Source organism: Gymnogyps californianus, chromosome 1, assembly GCF_018139145.2.
Source record: "Gymnogyps californianus isolate 813 chromosome 1, ASM1813914v2, whole genome shotgun sequence".
Classification (NCBI taxonomy): Eukaryota; Metazoa; Chordata; class Aves; order Accipitriformes; family Cathartidae; genus Gymnogyps; species Gymnogyps californianus.
In genome coordinates this window covers 202,933,029-202,951,480 of record NC_059471.1, presented here as the reverse complement: position 1 = coordinate 202,951,480, position 18,452 = coordinate 202,933,029, and the positions used below count along the sequence as shown (strand labels likewise).

General features: G+C 43.8%; 1 protein-coding gene across 1 annotated transcript in view; it reads right to left on the bottom strand.

Moving 5' to 3' along the window:
- LAMB1 (laminin subunit beta 1) overlaps positions 1-18,452 on the bottom strand; it is a 46,014-nt gene continuing 27,562 nt past the window's right edge. Inside the window, exons 24-33 of the mRNA XM_050915274.1 lie at positions 11,710-12,079; positions 9,815-9,999; positions 8,354-8,595; positions 5,531-5,734; positions 4,993-5,137; positions 4,023-4,230; positions 3,663-3,804; positions 2,628-2,804; positions 1,201-1,360; positions 1-314 (exon numbers count right to left, since the gene is read on the bottom strand). Of these exons, the coding sequence (XP_050771231.1) occupies positions 178-314; positions 1,201-1,360; positions 2,628-2,804; positions 3,663-3,804; positions 4,023-4,230; positions 4,993-5,137; positions 5,531-5,734; positions 8,354-8,595; positions 9,815-9,999; positions 11,710-12,079 (1,970 nt within the window). The 3' untranslated portion in view covers positions 1-177. The remainder of the gene's footprint in view (positions 315-1,200; positions 1,361-2,627; positions 2,805-3,662; positions 3,805-4,022; positions 4,231-4,992; positions 5,138-5,530; positions 5,735-8,353; positions 8,596-9,814; positions 10,000-11,709; positions 12,080-18,452) is intronic.

Genomic DNA, 18,452 nt, shown 5'->3' with positions numbered 1-18,452 from the left:
TACAGTGATACAAAAGTACTGTTTATTTTCAACATCAAAACGTTACTTGTCTTTGGTTCTGTGACTTGAAAGTCAATATAAAACCTGTTCACTTTATCAGGTCTTAGTGTAATGTCAAAAAGAACTAGTGTAATATTTGTAAAACCCATCCTGAACACAGGCATTTCTTGCTCCCATTTATAAGCAAGTGCTATAAACGGCAACCTTCTGGCTGATTGTCTGTAAGAGGGAGCGAACTGTTTCTTCCAGCTCCACCAACTGCTTGGCTTTGTCTTCCAGAACTTTTTGATTGTTTTCATATGTATTTTCCAAGTCTGTCAGCAAAGGAAGGGGAAAACCAGCTTAATTAGGAGTGGTTTTAATGCAGTGAAATGTAAATCATAATAATTACGGATGAACTACTATTCAAATTTATTTTTATTGCGGAAGAGAATCTGATTAGGGGAAAAAAAAAAGCAAAGGCTGGAATGGCACCTTTTTGTTTCCTTAACACTGGGACAAAGCAACAAGGAAGTAATTTTCCATAAGTGGAAATCCAAAAGTATACTTTGATTCATGTTGAAAATAATTGTCATTCTCTGCTCTATGGTGGCTTTTACAGAACAGTGAAATGTTTTGGCTTGTTATGGTTAAGACTATTCAGTGAGTCATTGTAGCCATGCAGGAGCAGCTAAGGGGAAGAAGGAGTTTCTGGCCTGGCAAAAACAGAAGGAAAACTTAGCTCCCTCCCTGGTAGCTATGGGCAGACTGCCCCCTCCTGTTTCAATCAACTTTAATCATCAATAGTAAGTGTTAAATTAATCTGTAAACTGGAACTGGCGTATCCTGATTACCTTTTGTTTTAAGAGCTTTCCAGGGTGGGGTGGGGAGAGTATTGTTTGAAGGTGGGGGTCTTGCTTGAATGGGTTACTCCTTGGCCTAAGCATAGTAGTAATGTTCCTTCACTGTAGTGGTTCTTGGAGCAGTGATAGGTGCCATACCAGAAGTTTGCGTCTCACTTGTAAGTTTCAGCTTTTTTACAGAAATCTTTGATTTAAGTGTCTATGTTGTGGCCATAAGAATAAGGAAAGCAGATCAAACCTCAGTAACAAAGAATTAACTTCCTTTTTTCTTTCTCTACTGCTGATGAATAGCCAGTTTAACAGCATGAAATTGCTTCATATTCTAAGATGATGACTTAAGTCGTCAGAACAGCCTTACCTTTGAGCAGCTGGAGTTTGCTGTTTGCTTGAGCCAACAAGGCTTTAGCTTCATCTTGCAACATGCCGGCTTTCCTCCTCGCATCAGCCGACTCTTCTGTCTTCTTGGCAATGAGATCTTCCACTGTTTTATACTTGTCGTTCAGCTCAGTATTGAGGACCTGTTGTTCCAGATTCAAGCACAAGATGGAGCTCATTCAAAAGACAATACAGCGGGAGTTTGCATATCCTCCCTCTATCTTTACTAATCCAGGTGTAAGGAGAGACTACACTTAGCTCAGTTAACAAAAGCAGAAACAGTGTTGGGGTATTTCCTACTTAATATTCAAGTAAGAGTTGGGGTGAAGACTCATCAGTTGCCCTCTTGCAGATCTGTGGTTGTTTTACGGCTTTTTGGCAAGGATTTATGGGATTCAGTTACACAATTCTGTAACTAATGGAAGCCATGGCCCCTAGTACAGCTGGAAAGCTGCATGTGATAAGGAGCTGGCACTGCTTCTGGTTGAATGCTTGCATTTGGGGAGGAATACCCTTGTTACCCTTTCAGTAACGAGAAGAGCTGCCTAGTTTCCATAGGTGAAGGTCCTGGAGAAGTCATGAGGTTGGTTTCTCAGCTGTGCTTTTCTCTGTGAGGTTAAGATTAAGGAGTCCTATGACCTAACTGAATTCAACCAATAAGCAAGTTAACAAGCTGCAGCAGTGCTGGAAGTCTCTTGTCTACTTGACAGCCACCTGAAATACTACTTAGTGTTTGGAAATAATTGATTTGATGGGTAATACATCTCTCCTGGCAGAAAAATGCCTCTCTGGAGACTGGTGGGCTAACTATAGACAACAGATGGGAGCAATGAAACTTCCTTTGGCAGATTTGTCAATTATTTTGTTAATGAGCGTTTTGCTGTTACGAAGGTGTGTAGCAGACATTGGGAGCAACGCCATATGGTCACAGAGCAAATTTGGTGTCTCTGATATTTAGAAAGGACTTTGGTTTTATATTGAGCTAGCGATTTTTCTTGTTACTTGATTCTGTATATGCCACATTCAGAGTTGTTTGTCCTGAACCTATCATTGTCATAGAACCATAAATACTCTATACAAGGGGAAAAAAACCACCAGTTCTCCTGTGGCAGATAGTACAGCTGAGGGACAGAAATGAATCCATGAAAGGCTGACAGTGTGACAGCATGACAGGTTTCCTGCAGCTATTTTAGAACCTGACAACTTCCCAATACTTCTTTCTGTCTGTATCTGGTACCAAAGTAAGTAAAAAGCAGCTATCTTTGGTAAGTGCATTAAGTGCTTTTTTTTTGTCCCGAGTACTTGACCAATAAATGAAATGGATCACATGTATTCACTCATGTTCCTTTAGCCAAGCCTGGGGTGAGAGTTTTGTTGGCTTTCCCTTAGCATCATTCTTGAGCTTCTCACCTTTTTAACTTCTTCAGCATTTTGTTTTGCAGTAACAATTTTTTCTTCTATATTGTCCACATTCTCTGCATTTGTAACAGCCTTTTGCTTAAGGTCTTCAACACTCTTCTCTAGCTCAAACAGACGTAAGGTAGCATTGTTCAGTGTTTCTTCAGATGCTGCATTTTCAGATTGAATCTAACAGAAAGAGGGATGAGAGTTACACTTTCAAAAGACACTGAATATAATACTAAACTTCTGGATAAGCCCTAGTCAACTAATTAGTTCGTGTCCATAGATCTAATATAAAAACCAGTGTTTTAGTTTTGCTACAAATGGCCAATTGCAGTCAGGGTGAAAGAGCCCACTGCTTGAAGATGGGGTACATATGGGGCTGTAAAAGCATTAAGGAACATGGTTAAAAAGTACTTGATTGTATTACACATGCAAGAGTTGTCTAATGCACAGGCAAAACTTCAGACATTTGTAATAATGGACTTGTGAAACTGCTTATCTTCTAAGCTGGCCAAGCTTCATGGGTATAGATAGCACTATGGTCTCATGAGGGCTTTGAGATGAAGTCTGAAAATACATTATCTGACAAGACTGCAGCAATTACCACTTTAATCCAGCATTCATTTATTTTAGTCTCGTGCTGCAGTGGTGGATGACACTGATAGCGTGGCTACACCAATACACTACCAATGTAGTCGACAGGTCTGACTTTCCAGGGATCTTGGCACACCTGCTGTGTTAGAGGGCTACAATCCTGCTCGTTTAACTTCAGTGGTGCAGGATAGGGGGTGAGAAAAGCCTTTTGTGGTTTTGGTTTTTGGGGTTTTTTTGGGTGTTTTTTTTTTTGAGAGCAACTGGTCCCTAGCATCTGTCATACTAACTCAAAAGTTGATGTGAAGGCAGGAATGGTTTAGATTCATTTTAGGTGCACTCTTTGATTTGCAGTAGCCAAGAGCCTTCCCTAGACAGGCTTGCATCAGTTTCTAAGTATCAGACTTGGTGCTGTTTCTGTATCTTAAGAAATACTCGTAAAGAACTCACCGAGGTCAGCAGGTCTTGAGTTCCTTTAATATCTTCGTCAGCTTGTTTGATGGCTTTTTCAGCTGCATTTTGAGCTTTTTCAGCTTCTTCCAGTGCTGCTTTCACCATGTCTGCAGTGACTTTAACATCTGTTGCACCTTTGCTGTGGAGCAAAACTATGTTAATGCTAAAACCGCTTTTACTTCAGAACTGGAAAAAGAACTAGTCATACGCTGCAAAGGGCCATTTTTGCCCCTTAGTGAAGGAATGAGAATCTACATGAGGGAAAGTTAAACTCTGCATTTTCTGATACGATGAAATGAAAGTCTTGTTCAAGCTCTTGGTGACGGAAAACAGCTAATACAGAACAGGGTTGCATACCTTGCTTTTTTAGCTTCCTCCAGCAGCATTTCTGCTCTGGCAATGTCTCCAGCGCTCTGCTGCAGAATGACCTCAACATCAGAGAGGCTTTCTACACGCTCACGAATATCTTCTGTCAAGGCTTGCAGCTGCTGGGGAGTGCTTGGCATCTCCATGTTCAGCACTTCATTAGCCACTGCCTCGATGCTATCCAGGTCAGCACTGTCTTCTAGTAGATGGACACAAATGACAAAGATCTGAGTAAAAGCTTCCCTCTGTCAAGTCTCAGTACTCAAATTCTTGTCCAGCTGCTCCCTTAAGGAAAATAATGGGAAAACTTCCTCCCCTAGACTTACGGAAAATCAAGGTGTTGAAACTGCTACCTCAGGGTGAAACTTCCCTCTCAGGAGAGGCCCAGCAGGCGCGTAGGCCCTGCTGGCATAGCTCTCTTGGAAGCCATTTGAAGATCTCGGTGATTAGCTATACCATGCTAGGGCTGGGGGGGGGAGGGGAGAGGCAAGCCCGCAGGAAACGAAGCCAACAGCTGCACATGAATGTATTTGTGCTAACAGTATACTCAGCCTTGTGCAAACAGGGAAGGAATGGGTTTGCCATGCTGCCGCTTGCTAGCGAACAAGGCCCTCATTTAACCTTTACCTGCTTTCTTACAGGGAGATAAACTCACAGTTTCTGACTTTCCTCCCCTTTAAGAGTACTTTGTCTTCCTAGCCAGAACTTACAAACACCCTTGGCAAACTACAGCGGTACAACAGCCTCAGCTGAAACGAACACAAGAACATGTCACAGTTTGCTCTCACGTTCCTATTGTCTTGGTTTTCTCTTGTTTCCAGATTTCATCATACACACTAAGCCTGGCTGAAAGGGGGTGGGGAGAGACAACTATTGCATTACCCCTTAGAGGAAGATTCAGAGCTAAAGATAGTTTTCACAAACCCAGAATTAAAATATAATTCAAATGTAAGGTTTTTACGCATTAGGAAGTCTCTAATCTGTTTAATAAGATTTCTCAGATCTTCATTGCTTCTGTCCACTTGTTCTTTTGTAGCATTGGTTTTGAGCAAAACTGCTTGTGCATTTTGTTTTGCTTCATCAGCTCTCTGTTTCGCCTCAGAAACCTAAAGAGAGGAAAATGGAGGACTTGATTGCATATTTGCTTATGCTTTAAGGCCTGTTTTAAAACAAAAATTCAGTTGGAGTCAGAGGTAATAGTAATGAGAAATGCTTTTTCTCATAAAAATCAGAACACTTTTAAAAGCTGGCCATGATCCATACCACCAATGCTAGTTTAAACAACTCAGGCTAATGTTTAGAGTTATCCATGAAGCTTCCCTTTAGCAAGCTCGCTCTCTGAGGATCTTTACAAGCATGATGAAGTTATGCAACTGAAAAGAAGTATTTTGAAGTAAGCCAGGAACATACTTTGTCAATTAGTGTCTAAACTTGTGTTGTGACTAAAAGATTTTTTTTTTTTTTTTTTTAAATAGCTAACAATTGATTTGGCATATTACCATTCTGGAGAGTTGCTCAACTTCTGCTAAGGCACTGAGGATGTCTCTGTCAAAATCCATGGCTTTCTGCCAGGCGTTGTGAGCTACGGTCATCAGCCCATCGCAGCCAGGTCCTCCACACTTCTTCTTTCCATCATCTGTTCGACAGTTTAAACCGCCACACTCGGACTCGGCACAAGAGGCTCCCACGGGAGTGCCGCACGTCTGCAGAGACACATTACACAAGGGAAACAGTCACAGCTTTATTTCCATTGCTGAGCTGCGAGAGGGATGGAGTCGGACACTGCTCTACATGACGTTGTTTCTGCCCCTTGCAGTAGCACCCCACGTACCACAGGGAAGGAAGCTGAAGTAGCAAGAGGCAGTTCCTGCAGCAGCGCCATACCAGCATGACTTAAATCTTTCTTCTGTGCCCCCTGTGCCTTCCTGCCTTTAACTCGGTTACAAATAGGCAGCTCCTTGATGCTGAAGTAGCTGGAGGTTATGAGGGAAGCCTTGCCGCGCCTTCATCGTCTGCTTTTCCTGTACATCATCTTTCACTGGAAAGCTGCATTTAAGCTTTGGTTTCAAGCTAGAAGCTACTACTGTCTGTATGCCTTTCGTTTGCAATCAGTCTTCACTACTGTTGGAGGAGAAACTGGCTATCCCAAGAATATTTTATAAGGAAGAAAGTGTTTCATGCAGAGTAGTATCTTTTCCTTTGCTCTAATGCCCTAGAAATGAAATACTAAGAAGCTGAAATGCTCCAAGTTGAACAGGAAACTTTTTTTTCATCTCCCTTAAAAAGCTGTCACATTCCCTTCCACCAAATGTTTGCTCTGATTTCATCTTTCCAGAGCACTTTCTAATTTGTGAATGGTTGTCAAGGACCCTGTCCTGGTTTCGGCTGGGACAGAGTTAACTTTCTTTTTAGTAGCTGGTACAGTGCTGTGTTTTGGATTTAGTGTGAGAATAGTGTTGATAACACTCTGATGTTTTAGTTGTTGCTAAGTAGCGCTTATCTTAAGCCAAGGACTTTTCAGTTTCCCATGCTCTGCCAGCAAGCAGGTGTGCAAGGAGCTGGGAGGGAGCAGAGCCGGGGCAGCTGACTTGAACTAGCCAAAGGGGTATTCCATACCATGGAACGTCATGCCCAGTATATAAACAGGGGGGAGCTGCCCGGAAGGGGCGGATCGCGGTTCGGGAACTAACTGAGCATCGGTCAGCGGGTGGTGAGCAATTGCATTGTGCATCACTGGTTTTTTTTCCTTCCCCCCCCCCTTCTTTTGTTGCATTCCTTTTCATTACTATTATTATTATATTTCATTATTACTATTGTTAGTATTATATTTTACTTTAGTTATTAAACTGTTCTTATCTCAACCCACGAGTTTTACTTTTTTTTTTTCCTTTGCTTTCCTCCTCCTCACCCCACTGGGAGGGGGAGGGGGAAGCGGCTGCGTGGTGCTGAGTTGCTGACTGGGGTTAAACCACGACAGCCCCATAGAAAATTTCAGGATAGAAAGCAAAACTATTTCAATCATCAGCAACATTTGTACTGAGAATCATCCACTATTTGGTCAACTGGACAATTAAATCACTCAGGACTTGTTTTAGCCAGAGGGAAAATTGGAAAATTCCCCATTCTTTTGAGGTTCTTTTCCCTTTCCACCCCACCCCTTTTGCCAAATGATAGTCACTAACCGACATACTTTGCAGCCAAAAACCTCTCTGGGAAAACCTAGGGGCTGTGCCAAGTTAGCTGCAGCTGTATCCTGTGAAGTGTAAATGAGTCCCTCTTACCTGTTTGGCATGCAACCCAGCAGTAGCTAGAAAGCAAAAAGATTTTTTTTTTGGTGTCCCATGATTACATCTCCAAGCAACTCAGTGTTTATGGCCTTGATAAACATCTACCCAAGACTTTTAGTCCTCAAGAACAGTTAGGCAGGAATGCAGGGAAAGGGAAACTAAACAAAAAGATGCCTCTTTCTTCCCTCCCAAGAAAAAAGGAGGGCTGGGGGAGTCAGGAGGATGACTGTAGTTATAAAGGACGGGACAATTCACCATGTGAAGAACTCATCCTCTAACACAGGCCTGGCCTGCCCAGGGGAGTTAATGAGCAGTCCCCTGCAGCCTGCCTTCATGCGGGGTTGTTCTCTGAATGCAGCTGGCCGACTTCAAAGCGAAACTGAGGGAACACCCAGCCTCTCCCAAGAAAAAGCCATCCTTGATCGTATTTACAGATGAGCAGGCAGCTTCAACAGAGAAAATGCCCTTTTGACTCTAGCTCCCTGTAAGTTCTGCTTTGTCTCAAGCACGAGGACAGGAGGGCAGTGATGCCGAGGAGGGTGGCCCGTCAGTGCGAGTAGAAGCGCTGCCTGGCTGGGCGCTGCACAGGCATAGTGTGTACCCTACAGAGCTGCAAAAAGGAAGACAGGAGCCTAGAGAAAGCAAGCACATGAACTGAGGACAGGCTTAAGAGGATGGCTCTCAGTCCAGCAGACTTGCTACACTTGTCTGCACGTGGGAGCTCTGTCCAAAGCAAAGGTCTTTGGGTTAGAGCAGGGGTGATGAAAAGATGGGTGCTCTGGGGCTGGGAAGGGTAGGAGGGAGACCAACATGAAGGGCTGGTGCCTGAAAGCCGGTAGGTCTCAGAGCCCACTGATTAAACAGTCCTGTTCTAGCCCACAAAATATCCTGTCATGCAAGAAACATGCATTTTTCCTGAACAAACTGCGTATCTCACAGTCAAGCCCTAAGCAGTTCCTCTCCGCCCGTCACTTCTTCGCAAACCCGACTTTATTTTTGCTACAGGTTTTATACCAGTGATTCTCAGCCGTGTACCTTCTCAGCCACTTTGGAGAGATCCAGGCTCTGCAGCTTGCCTGCAAGTTCATCCAGAAGGCGCGACTGCTCCTCTTGTTTAGCCTTGAACTGGGCCTCCTTCTCATTGATTAAGTCTTCCACTTCCTGCCGTGTTTGCACCGACAGCTCCACGGCGCTATCGGGGTGAAGAGTGGAGGCATTGACCCTCTCCTCTGCCTCCAGGGACATCTGGAAATACTTGGTGATACTGTCCAAGGCCCCTGCAGAAATCAAATGGAGCTCCTCAGAAATGTGTTAAGTAACCCAAAGTAATTTATATTATGGAGGCTGGTAGATGACGCATCAGGGTTAGCGATATGAATATCAAGTTAGATGAAACGCTAGCCTCTGCAACTGTATTCAGTGCCATTGCAAGGATGACAGCATTTGGCCTGTTGGGGGGGGGAAAGAAGTTCATTTTTTTGCTTGGTTGACAGTGTGTCAAGTTTGCTGGATTTTGAAGCTAAGCCTTTCTCTGACCCTAGTGACTGAATTCTACTTGCCCTGAGGGCAAAAGGAGATCCAGCCTCTTAGGTTTATAGGGCAACAGTCTGTTTTCTAAGGATTCGCTTATCCCATTAGTTCTTATTGCTTGCCCTGGGATGTCTGGCTTATGGAGTCACTGCTTGGAAACCGGTCAAAGCTTTCCCAAGAAACAACTGCTTGATGAAAGATGCTGATTTATGGAACTGTTAGTTTTGGACAACTCCTGGAGAGGCCTTGAGCGGGTGTGAGGGACCCTGTGGGGGTGGCCACACTCTGCACCTCGGGGCAGCTTTCCTCTGCAGAATGCCACAAGTTGGGGACTCCTCTGTTCTACATCCTACTTGCCTTGTTCTGTGAAATCCCACGTTCACTGGAAACAATCTCAGAGATCCTGCAAAGCAGGAAATTTAAAAAAAAATAAAAATCCTTTGTTTCAAGCTGGAATGAAGTCAACTTTCAAAATTCCCAAAGGATTTGGTGACATTCCTCTTTCTCCAGCAAATTTTGATTCTTGGCACATTTCAGTGTGCCAACGGGCATGCAAGGCTCGGGTGGCTCAGAAGAACTGGGCCCTTACAGTGTGGTCTTAGTCACCAAGACCCAGGTAGTTTTTCCAACCAGAAACAGCAATTTAACAGACTGCAGAGAGCAAGGGAGATCTTGGAATCTGCTGCACTGTCAGCTCTTGTGTCCCGTCTAAAATGTGTTAATCAAGAGCCTTTAAGACAACTCTGTGCCCCAAGAACTCGAGCTGGCTTTGCAATGTGCAGAGGGAGAGGGGGTGAGGGGGCAAAACAAAATTCCTGCTGCATCAGCAACTCTGCTCATGCACAGAAAGAAGCCGCGCTCCTAGGAACTGAGTTTTATTACAAGTTAGAAGATTAACCTGGTAACCATACACTAATGAAATCTTTGGCTACCCCACTGCTTTCTCCCCCTCCCTGTGATACTTACCCCGAACATCAGAGATCTTGATGAACTCTAGCTGTTCTGCAAGTTCTTTCACCACACGGTCTAGGCTTTTGGCATCTGTCTCCAGCGCGCTCAGGTCAGTGTCTGTGCTATTGCTCTTCACTGCTAAGGCTGACAGGTTTTCCTCTATGTCAGCTATCTTAACTGTAACATCTGCTGTCAGCTTTCTGTAAAACAGAGGCACAGGACTCAACAGGGGGAGGAGGCAGGGTTGTAAGCCTCGGTGCTTCACTTCACTGAAGAGTGGTGGTTAGAGCCATGCCGAGCTTCTCCCACGGCAGGACCTGTCCTCCCTTGGTGGAGCTGTAAGTGATTTGTAACAACATGCCTACCTAGAATACTGTTTTGTTTCCTTTATCATACAAAACTACTTTTTAATCTACAGCACGTTTATGAACTCAAAGCACCAAATTGCTCAGAAAACAGCTGCTTTGTGTAAGATTAACTGGAGGCAGATTCCAGAGGACTGGTGTAATGCTCTTGTATCATGGCAACTGCATAGGTCAGAGTTGACTACTATGATCCATACATAATTTGCTTCCCATCCCACACAGCTACAAATGCAGTTTTGATTACTACGAGCTCATGGGACAGATTTGAACTTCGGGACGCGGGGGCGGGGAGAAAGCCTTAGTTTTAACACAATGGATTCTTTTAACTCGTCCATAAAGATCCCTCCTCACCAGCCGTTTCTCTAGGGCTATGAAGGAAAACCTCCCGCCCTCAGCATTCAGTATGGCCTCAGTGAGCCATGGAGCAGGCTTTAGCTAGTGGGATAACCCTAAAAGGAAAAGCAAGTTTATGTTACACGTCAATGCTGCTGCGAAACAGAAGTGGGCATAGGAAGCTATTCCCATCCATGGTGATCCCACCAAACTCAGCGTTTCCTCATTCTGAAAGAATCAGGCAGTATTTAAGCTCTATGATCAATTTACAGCTCTCTTAGTAGCCCAACAGCCTGCTGTTTTCCAGGAGTCCTCCAAAGCCCAGTACTTCATCTATACAGCCAGAGAAGAGCAAGAACAGATACATATATACGTATGTTTGTTAGGGAAAAGCAGCTCCTCAGCTGCTCTGACCTCCCTCTCAACACGGAGCTCAAATGCAGCAGCAACCCCCAGCTCTCCAGCTGGAGGGAGGGAGCTGCAGGGCAAAAGCGTATCCCTAATTGAGACATTTGTGCTTTAATCCTCACCCCTTTGCTTTGTGCAGTCCCCTTTACAATGCACAAGCAAGTTCAAGCAGTTGCACACAGGGCTAGAAAGCATCTGTAATCCTACTTGATGTTAAACTGCCCCATCTCCAAAAGCACAAACTACCATCTTTTGTGTGCTTACCCCTAAAACAAAATACAAGGCTCCTACCCTGAGAAAAATGGAAACAATCCTTGTTATAAAGCTGGTGCTTCCCCCCATACATGCTCAGAGTGCAGAAAGGAGCCCAAGTTTCCAACTCATCAGCTACACATGGAAATCCAGGAATTTAATCTCTCCCCTCTTCATTCTCTCACATAATAGCAGTGTTTGTCCTTTGCCCTGGGGGAGTGCAAGGCAAGCATGAGTGGCTCCGTGGTAATTAGCTGCCTGGTGTGCAGTGGGAGCAGGACAACCCCTGCCCGGAGCATGGCAGCTGCACTGCTCCTGCCTTCCCCAGCCAGGCTGCTGCTCTCGGGACGGATGCTCACTGCCAGCGCCGAGCATGGCGAGGTGCTCCACCAGCGCTAGGAGCCGCAGCGTACCTCACCCAGCTGGATGAGCGGAGCTGGGGTGTCCTCAGCACAGCATGGGGACATCAGGTCACTCAAGTAAATCCCAGCTCGCTGGCACTCCCACTCCTTCCCACGCTAGACTTATCCATGTAACTGCAACTGTACTCACTCTGCTTCCTCGAAGAGATTCCCAATGTTCTTCAGGGGCTCGGCAGCTGGATTTTGAGCGATGATGGTTTTAATTTCACTGAGCTTCTCCTCCAGGGTGTTGAGTGTCTGCTGGTATGGGCCAGTGACTCCAGTGATTTTGAGGGCATTAGCCCTATCCAGGAACTGCTGGGTCCTATTAGCCAGCTCGCTGATGATCACGTCCCAGAGGGCGAAGCACTGGTGGCATGGCACGCAATCGGGGAAGAAGCCCGAGTAGCCCCGGGAGCACTTGTCACAGCGCGGCCCTTCCACCCCTTCATTGCAGATGCACTGCCCGGTGGCACGGTCGCACTGTGGGGTCTGGATGCCATGAGGGTTGCAATCACACGCTGGAAGGAGAAAAAGGCACGTGTAAAGGCTATGGTGAGGGTAATGACAGTAACATTGGCAGGGAGAAAAAAAAAACCTGTTATAATGAAGTGGTGAAATGAGTATAGAAGTGGTCTGTGTCTGGATTATAAAAAGTTAATTATGAGCATGTCTGCTTGGGTATGGGGGAACCAGGGCCGAGTGTGAAAGGGGAGAGAGATAGGGAAGTAACTCTAGGGGAGACCAGGATTTGCACATCTCAGAAACAGGCACAATAATGGAGCAAGGATGGACACTTCTTGCAATGTTTGGATGTCAATTGGATAGCAACTGAAGACAAAGATCCCGCTTTCACTCCTACAATGAAGAGTAAGTAGAGCAAGGCTTTCCAGACAGGAAAAGAAATGACAGGCAGGCCCATAGCAGAGGGTTTAAGAGCAAAACATGCGTGAAATGGGAAAAGTGAACAAGGAACAACCATTTACTGTCTCCTCCAGCACAGGAGTAGGGGTCAACTGAGGAATCCAGCAGATCAAAAACCAACCACCTTCCCCTGCACCTCCCACAAAGAGCACAATAAAAGGAGATAGTTGATTACACAGCACTTAGTTAAGTGGCGGAGCTCCCTACCACAAGACACTGTGGGTGCTAAAGTTGAGGTGGCTTCAAAGAAGAACATGACAAATCTATGGAGTAACAGCCGTTGAGAGATCTTCTGTGCAGTGGTACAGGGCCTGGCTCAGGCCGTGCTCCTGCCACAGATGGTGGGAAAACATTCACAACATGCATTGAGGAGCCTAGCACTGGGCTGATGTTTTGGGTATATAGAAAATGGGAAAAAATCAGGCAGTGAAAAGTAGACTAGAACAAAGAATGTGGTCATGGGAAGGCCTGTCTGAGGGAGAAGAGAGAAGTCTTCTCCAACACAGGTGCTAACTACCAAGAGCCTACACACTGTTTGTCACCCTCAAGTGGGAATGAGGATGATTAACAGATTTATTTTTTCTTTTTTAATTAGTTCACACTTTGAGCAGCAACTCAGGAGTTAGTATTCACACCTTCCTGAAATGGACTTTCATTCTTATTTTATTTTTGTAACTGTGAACACCTATCTATCTTTATATGCTAGTCAGGTAAGACCCAGGGGCTCCAGGTGGTTGCCAAATAAGGTGATAAGGTTTGGGCAACACTCTTTTTTAACAAGCTTTTAGAATAAAGATGCACTTCTTTGGCACTAGCCCACCATGAAGAGAAGTCACTCAATTAACTTACTGATGCACGGTCATTTCTAAAAGCACAGACACACTTTGTACACAATAACACTATCAGGAGAAGCGTTTCCATGCAGCGGGGCTGCCACTTGACCTCTCCTCCTCCTTAATTACACAGGCAGCAGCAGCAGAGGAAATTACCAACCTGCAAAGCTTTTAATAAAGGGATGGCAGCAAAGAACAAAAAGAGAGGCCTTGAAAATATGTAGGTCATCTGCCTGCCATCGTGGCAGAGTATACCTGAAGCAGGTCAAGCACACGTTCCTTGAAGAGAAAAAGGACTGTGATACCTGATAAAAGCCTTCACTTACTTACACATCCATTTACCAGGCAGCTTTGAAGGAGGTTAATGGCTCAAAAAGGTCCATAAATCAATTCACACACCCCAAGCACATGCCCCCTTGAAAAAAGGGCAAAACACAAAGCCGTTTTCAAGATTGTACATTGTTTGCTTCAATGCCAAAACACAGTGGTGGTCTTCAGTTCAAAAATTACACAAAGAGCCTCAGCAGAACAAATCGCTCCTCAACAAAATGACTTTCTTGTACAATGTGAATATGATAGGCAAGAGACAAAAATAACTTCTGCTGCCTGCACAATTGAGCAAAATGGTCCTTTGTTCTTTGAATTATACCCTGACACAAGAGATTGTTTTTACTTTACATCGAAAGTGCTTAAGTAGTCAACTCGCCATGGAATATGTTCCCTGCAGGCAAACTGTGGAGTTCCTGTTTGAAGGTCAGTTAACCCTTCTGTCAACTAATAAGGCCCTCGGTATAATGATGAATTGTCCAAATTCCTCTGCATAGAAAGAGGCTAAATGGCATGCGGTTTTTCTCAAAGATCCTGAGATCTGATCAAGTTACATGAATACTTGCTGCTGGCAAATCAGATCACTATATTTACTTGCGGATTTAAAAAGCTTAAAGTGAAAAAAAAAAACCATGTTGGTAATTCTACTCCTGAATACCTGCATGTTCAGGAAAGGCCGATGACATGGCTTTAGTAGCATTTACATGGTAATGTGGACTCCAAAATCTCTGGAGCCAGAAAATGTTGGGGAAGGGGAGAGGAGAATTTAAGTACTAACTCGTTTGCAAAGTGAAAACCCAAACTCCACGGCTGCCTGTTGGGAGATGATAAAGAGCAAAGAAGTAATTTATTCTAAATGCAGCACAACAGTTGGAAGAATCACCACATTTCTAGAATTCTACAAAACTTACAAACTGAGCTTTGTGGGACCCATGACAAAATTGTACAAGGCAGCTTGAAACATTACTGTGGGTTATTTCTCCATTTTAGGATTCTCTATCCAGCCCAGAAGCAGGCAATGCTGGCTCTGCATTACCTCAGTAGTGTGAATCCAACATATATAAAATGGCTTTCAAAAGTGCTGGTTTCACACTTGCTCTTTCTTTTCTTCGTGATCTTCCCAAGTCATTAACCATGCACAGGACCACACCAGCTTTCAAACCAAAAGATAAAACTGAAGATAATTTTATCTCTATAAAATCACATAGTTTAAAGGAAAACAAGAAAAAGCCTCCCTCAGTACTGGAATAAGAGGATTCCAGTCCATTTTATTTTCTTTCCATTTTGAAAATCTGGGAGGCATTTCTACATGTTGATGGTACGGTCTCCTAGCTACAGTCCTCGGACAATTCCTTGTTGTGGCACTGACTGAAACTTTCTTTAAATTCTCACAAAAGCATCACTGCTCCTCTTACAGCTCACATCCTGTGAGCAAACCTTCCATCTCACAAATGACACGTGCATGCCAGTGTTTGGTTACATGTGATCTTCTTTTTTAAAGTCTAGATGACTTAGCCAAGCCAAGCGCTTAGCCAAGCGCTTCCACCAGATGATTGAAACCATCTCTGTTCCTCTCTAGAGTCAGTCTCTGAGTACTTTTATCAGAAGCTGGGGCCCAATTTCTGGACACAGCATTAATAATGAAATTAAAAGCCAGCCAGAAACCCACAGAAACTGCCCTCCAAGGTCGTGTGGAACAGGACCTCCACCATCTCCCACACCTCTAGTGGACGAGTCCCGTATCCTGTGTCCTGGCCACCACCACCAGGCTATTTTACACCCCGGCAAGGAGCACGTCCAAGGCCACTGCAGAGAGCATCTTCCCTTTACAGCATGGTGGGGATCAAACCCTCCACTGACTTCAGCTGTGGCCATTTTTCAAGAGGAGGAAAGCAAGCCCAGGCCAAGACCATATAAAGCCTTCTAGGTAGTGAGGAGCGCCTTGAACACTGTGGGCCATCAGGCAAACAGCTCAGTGCACAGGTTTCACCTCTTTGCCTCATGCAACGCCTGCCTACCAAGAACCCGCTGGCTTCAGTCTCTGTGAGATTTCAGGGCACAACTTTGTCCTTATGTGACAAAAAAGCAACTTTGTCCTAAAGGGACAAAAGCACAGTGACAGTGGCAGGATCCATGTGAAAGGAAAGGAGGACCTCCTAGCTGGCACAGACTGGAAAAGGCTAGCACAGGATTGGCAAATAGCTCATGGAAGAATAACTGAGTTGTTACACATCCATCATTCATGATGGTGGGTACACATCCACCAAAGGCATTCACGTGACATTTGATTATCACCGCCAATGAACTGGGATGTGGAAACAGGAGACACCTTGATTCCTATCACCTGCTAGAAACAGAGTGAACACCATGCCAGAATGATCCAGCACATCATGCCCAGCATTGTTTTTGGCCAGAGTACCCCAGCACCACTTCTAGACACAGTGGAGTTCTCGCTCCTCTAACACCTCCTTCGTTAACGTCCAACTATTCCTATGGCCACCATGTGAGTCAACTCCTATGCAGTCCAGTGCTAATGATGCTCTCTGTTACGGCAGTTTTGCTTCTGATGTACTCAAACAGGTTAACTCAAACACAGCCTTCAAAGTATCGCCTGGCTCTGGGGATTTTGGCTCTAACCAGCACACTCATAAGTCTGATGTAACACCTGAGTAGCTATAGCACATATAATTATTTTCAAGAACAAGAAACACACAGGCACATCTAGGGATGCAGAAGTGTTTCAGGTATTACTCAGTAGCTAGCAACGGGTTTATACTCCACTTAACATAGTATATGTGGAATAGGGAAAGACAAAGTCCTGTAAACTCCTTTTAAATGACTTGCCTATGCTTACGTGACTAGAAATTGGGAAAAGTGGTTCATTTTGCACTGGAAAACCACACAGATGTTGAGTTTACTGCGAGACATTCAGATGCCTTAACCAGTTTGGGTTGGAAATGGCCTTCAAGACAAATGGTTGATTACTCTCCCTTCATACAGAGGGGTGGACCAAGACTGAGGTGAAGGGCTGCAAGTTAAAACAGACAGAGCTACTTGCTTTGAAGATCAGTGTTAGACAGGGATCAAATCTGTCCCTGGGTAAGCAGAGCAGGACACTGCAGTACCTCCCATGGAAAATATAGTGGAGGAAAAGAAGTCTCTTGAAATCATTGGCCAAAGATTTGAGGGTTTTCAAAGGAGCATTTACTAAATTAAACAATAGGTTTCTGTTTTGAAATGTCATTTTGGAACTGGGTGTATTGTTTTCTTTGAGTGTTTATCTCAATCAGACACTCTTCTGTGGCATATTCTGACTTAAGTGAAATCAGATTTTTGACAGGAAAATTTTCTAGCCAAATTCTTCAGTCAGGATCTGCTGATTAGCAGCTTGTAAGTATAGAAGATTGTAGCTGCATCTGTTCACAAATGCATGTGCACATATGTGCATGCACACACAGAGTATCCATGGGTAATTTTTATACCACCTTGATCAATGCATTTCTCTCTCAGTAATTTTTTTCCTGTTCTTAAAGATAAAAGTAACACTCACACATGTTTATAGAATGTAGTCTTGTAGAAACCTAAGGGGAGAAATCCCAAAGAAGTGACTAGCTCGAGTGGTTTGCTTTAAGCTCACAAGGATCTATGAACTGCTTTATCTTTCACTTACTCTGACAGCTCTGCTACCTTCCCTCTGATTTTAAATATTTAGAACTCACTTCCATTTAAACTACTGTAATTTAATATGTGGTATATTTGCGTATCACTTAATTTAAACTAAGGTGTGTCAGAGCAGTTGATACTACAGCCGAGATGATATAATGGACACTGAAAGGGCTGTATGAAGATCAGTCTCAGTGTTTACTGCCTTATTGCAGGATGCTAGGAACAAGCAAGTGTCATACATCATCCTACACAGAACAGAAATCATTTTTGCAGAAATATTTTCTTTACTGCTTGAGACTGGGGACGGAGAGCATCAAATGTTTAACTCCTCCACAGCAGAAAACCAAAGGGTTTGTTCAAATATGATTTCCTGGCATCACTTCCCAGTGGTAGTGAGGCATTATGATGAGAAAACCATTCAGCAATTTGTAAGGTTGAAAGTTTTGCACAGCTAGCAAATTTCTTCTGAATAATCAGCTATTGATTCAAATTACCCTGTAAGCATATTGCTAACTCCTCAGCATTACAATTTTCAGTATGAGTATTAAGATAAGATCCCAGCCTAGAATTACTAGAGTTGTGCTGCATTTGGACATGCTAGCAGACCTTGCCAAAAAGGCAATTTTCTGGAAACAATCAATATACATTACAATATTTTAAGACCACAGGCCAACTGAAATTATGAAACTCAAAGTGAAAATTATATTTCCTTTAGCGTAGAATTTGTGTGACTTCCTTTAGACACTTAGCACAGAAGGAGAAGAAACATCTGCTAATCTTTCTCTCTGCACCATAAACACCTCCTATAAAAACAGCCTACGTGACTAGTTTAAGACCCAGGTGTTAAATTAAGATTACAAAACCTATTCTTAAATGGCAATGGAGTAATTTTGAGTGAACAGATGTTTCGGCACCAGATACATAAAAAAGGCTAGAAACGGAGAAAAACAACTTTCTGCCAATGTCTGCAATGAGTATTTGATAAAAACATGACTTTTTTTCATCTTAGTTCAATTAAATTCTGTTTTTTACAATAGGGCTTGATACTCAAGTCCAACACAGAAAAATATTGACAAAGGTATGCTTTTTGTAAAGGGGAGATAGCAATACAACCTAACTTTCAATCTCATACAGTGCCTTTTAC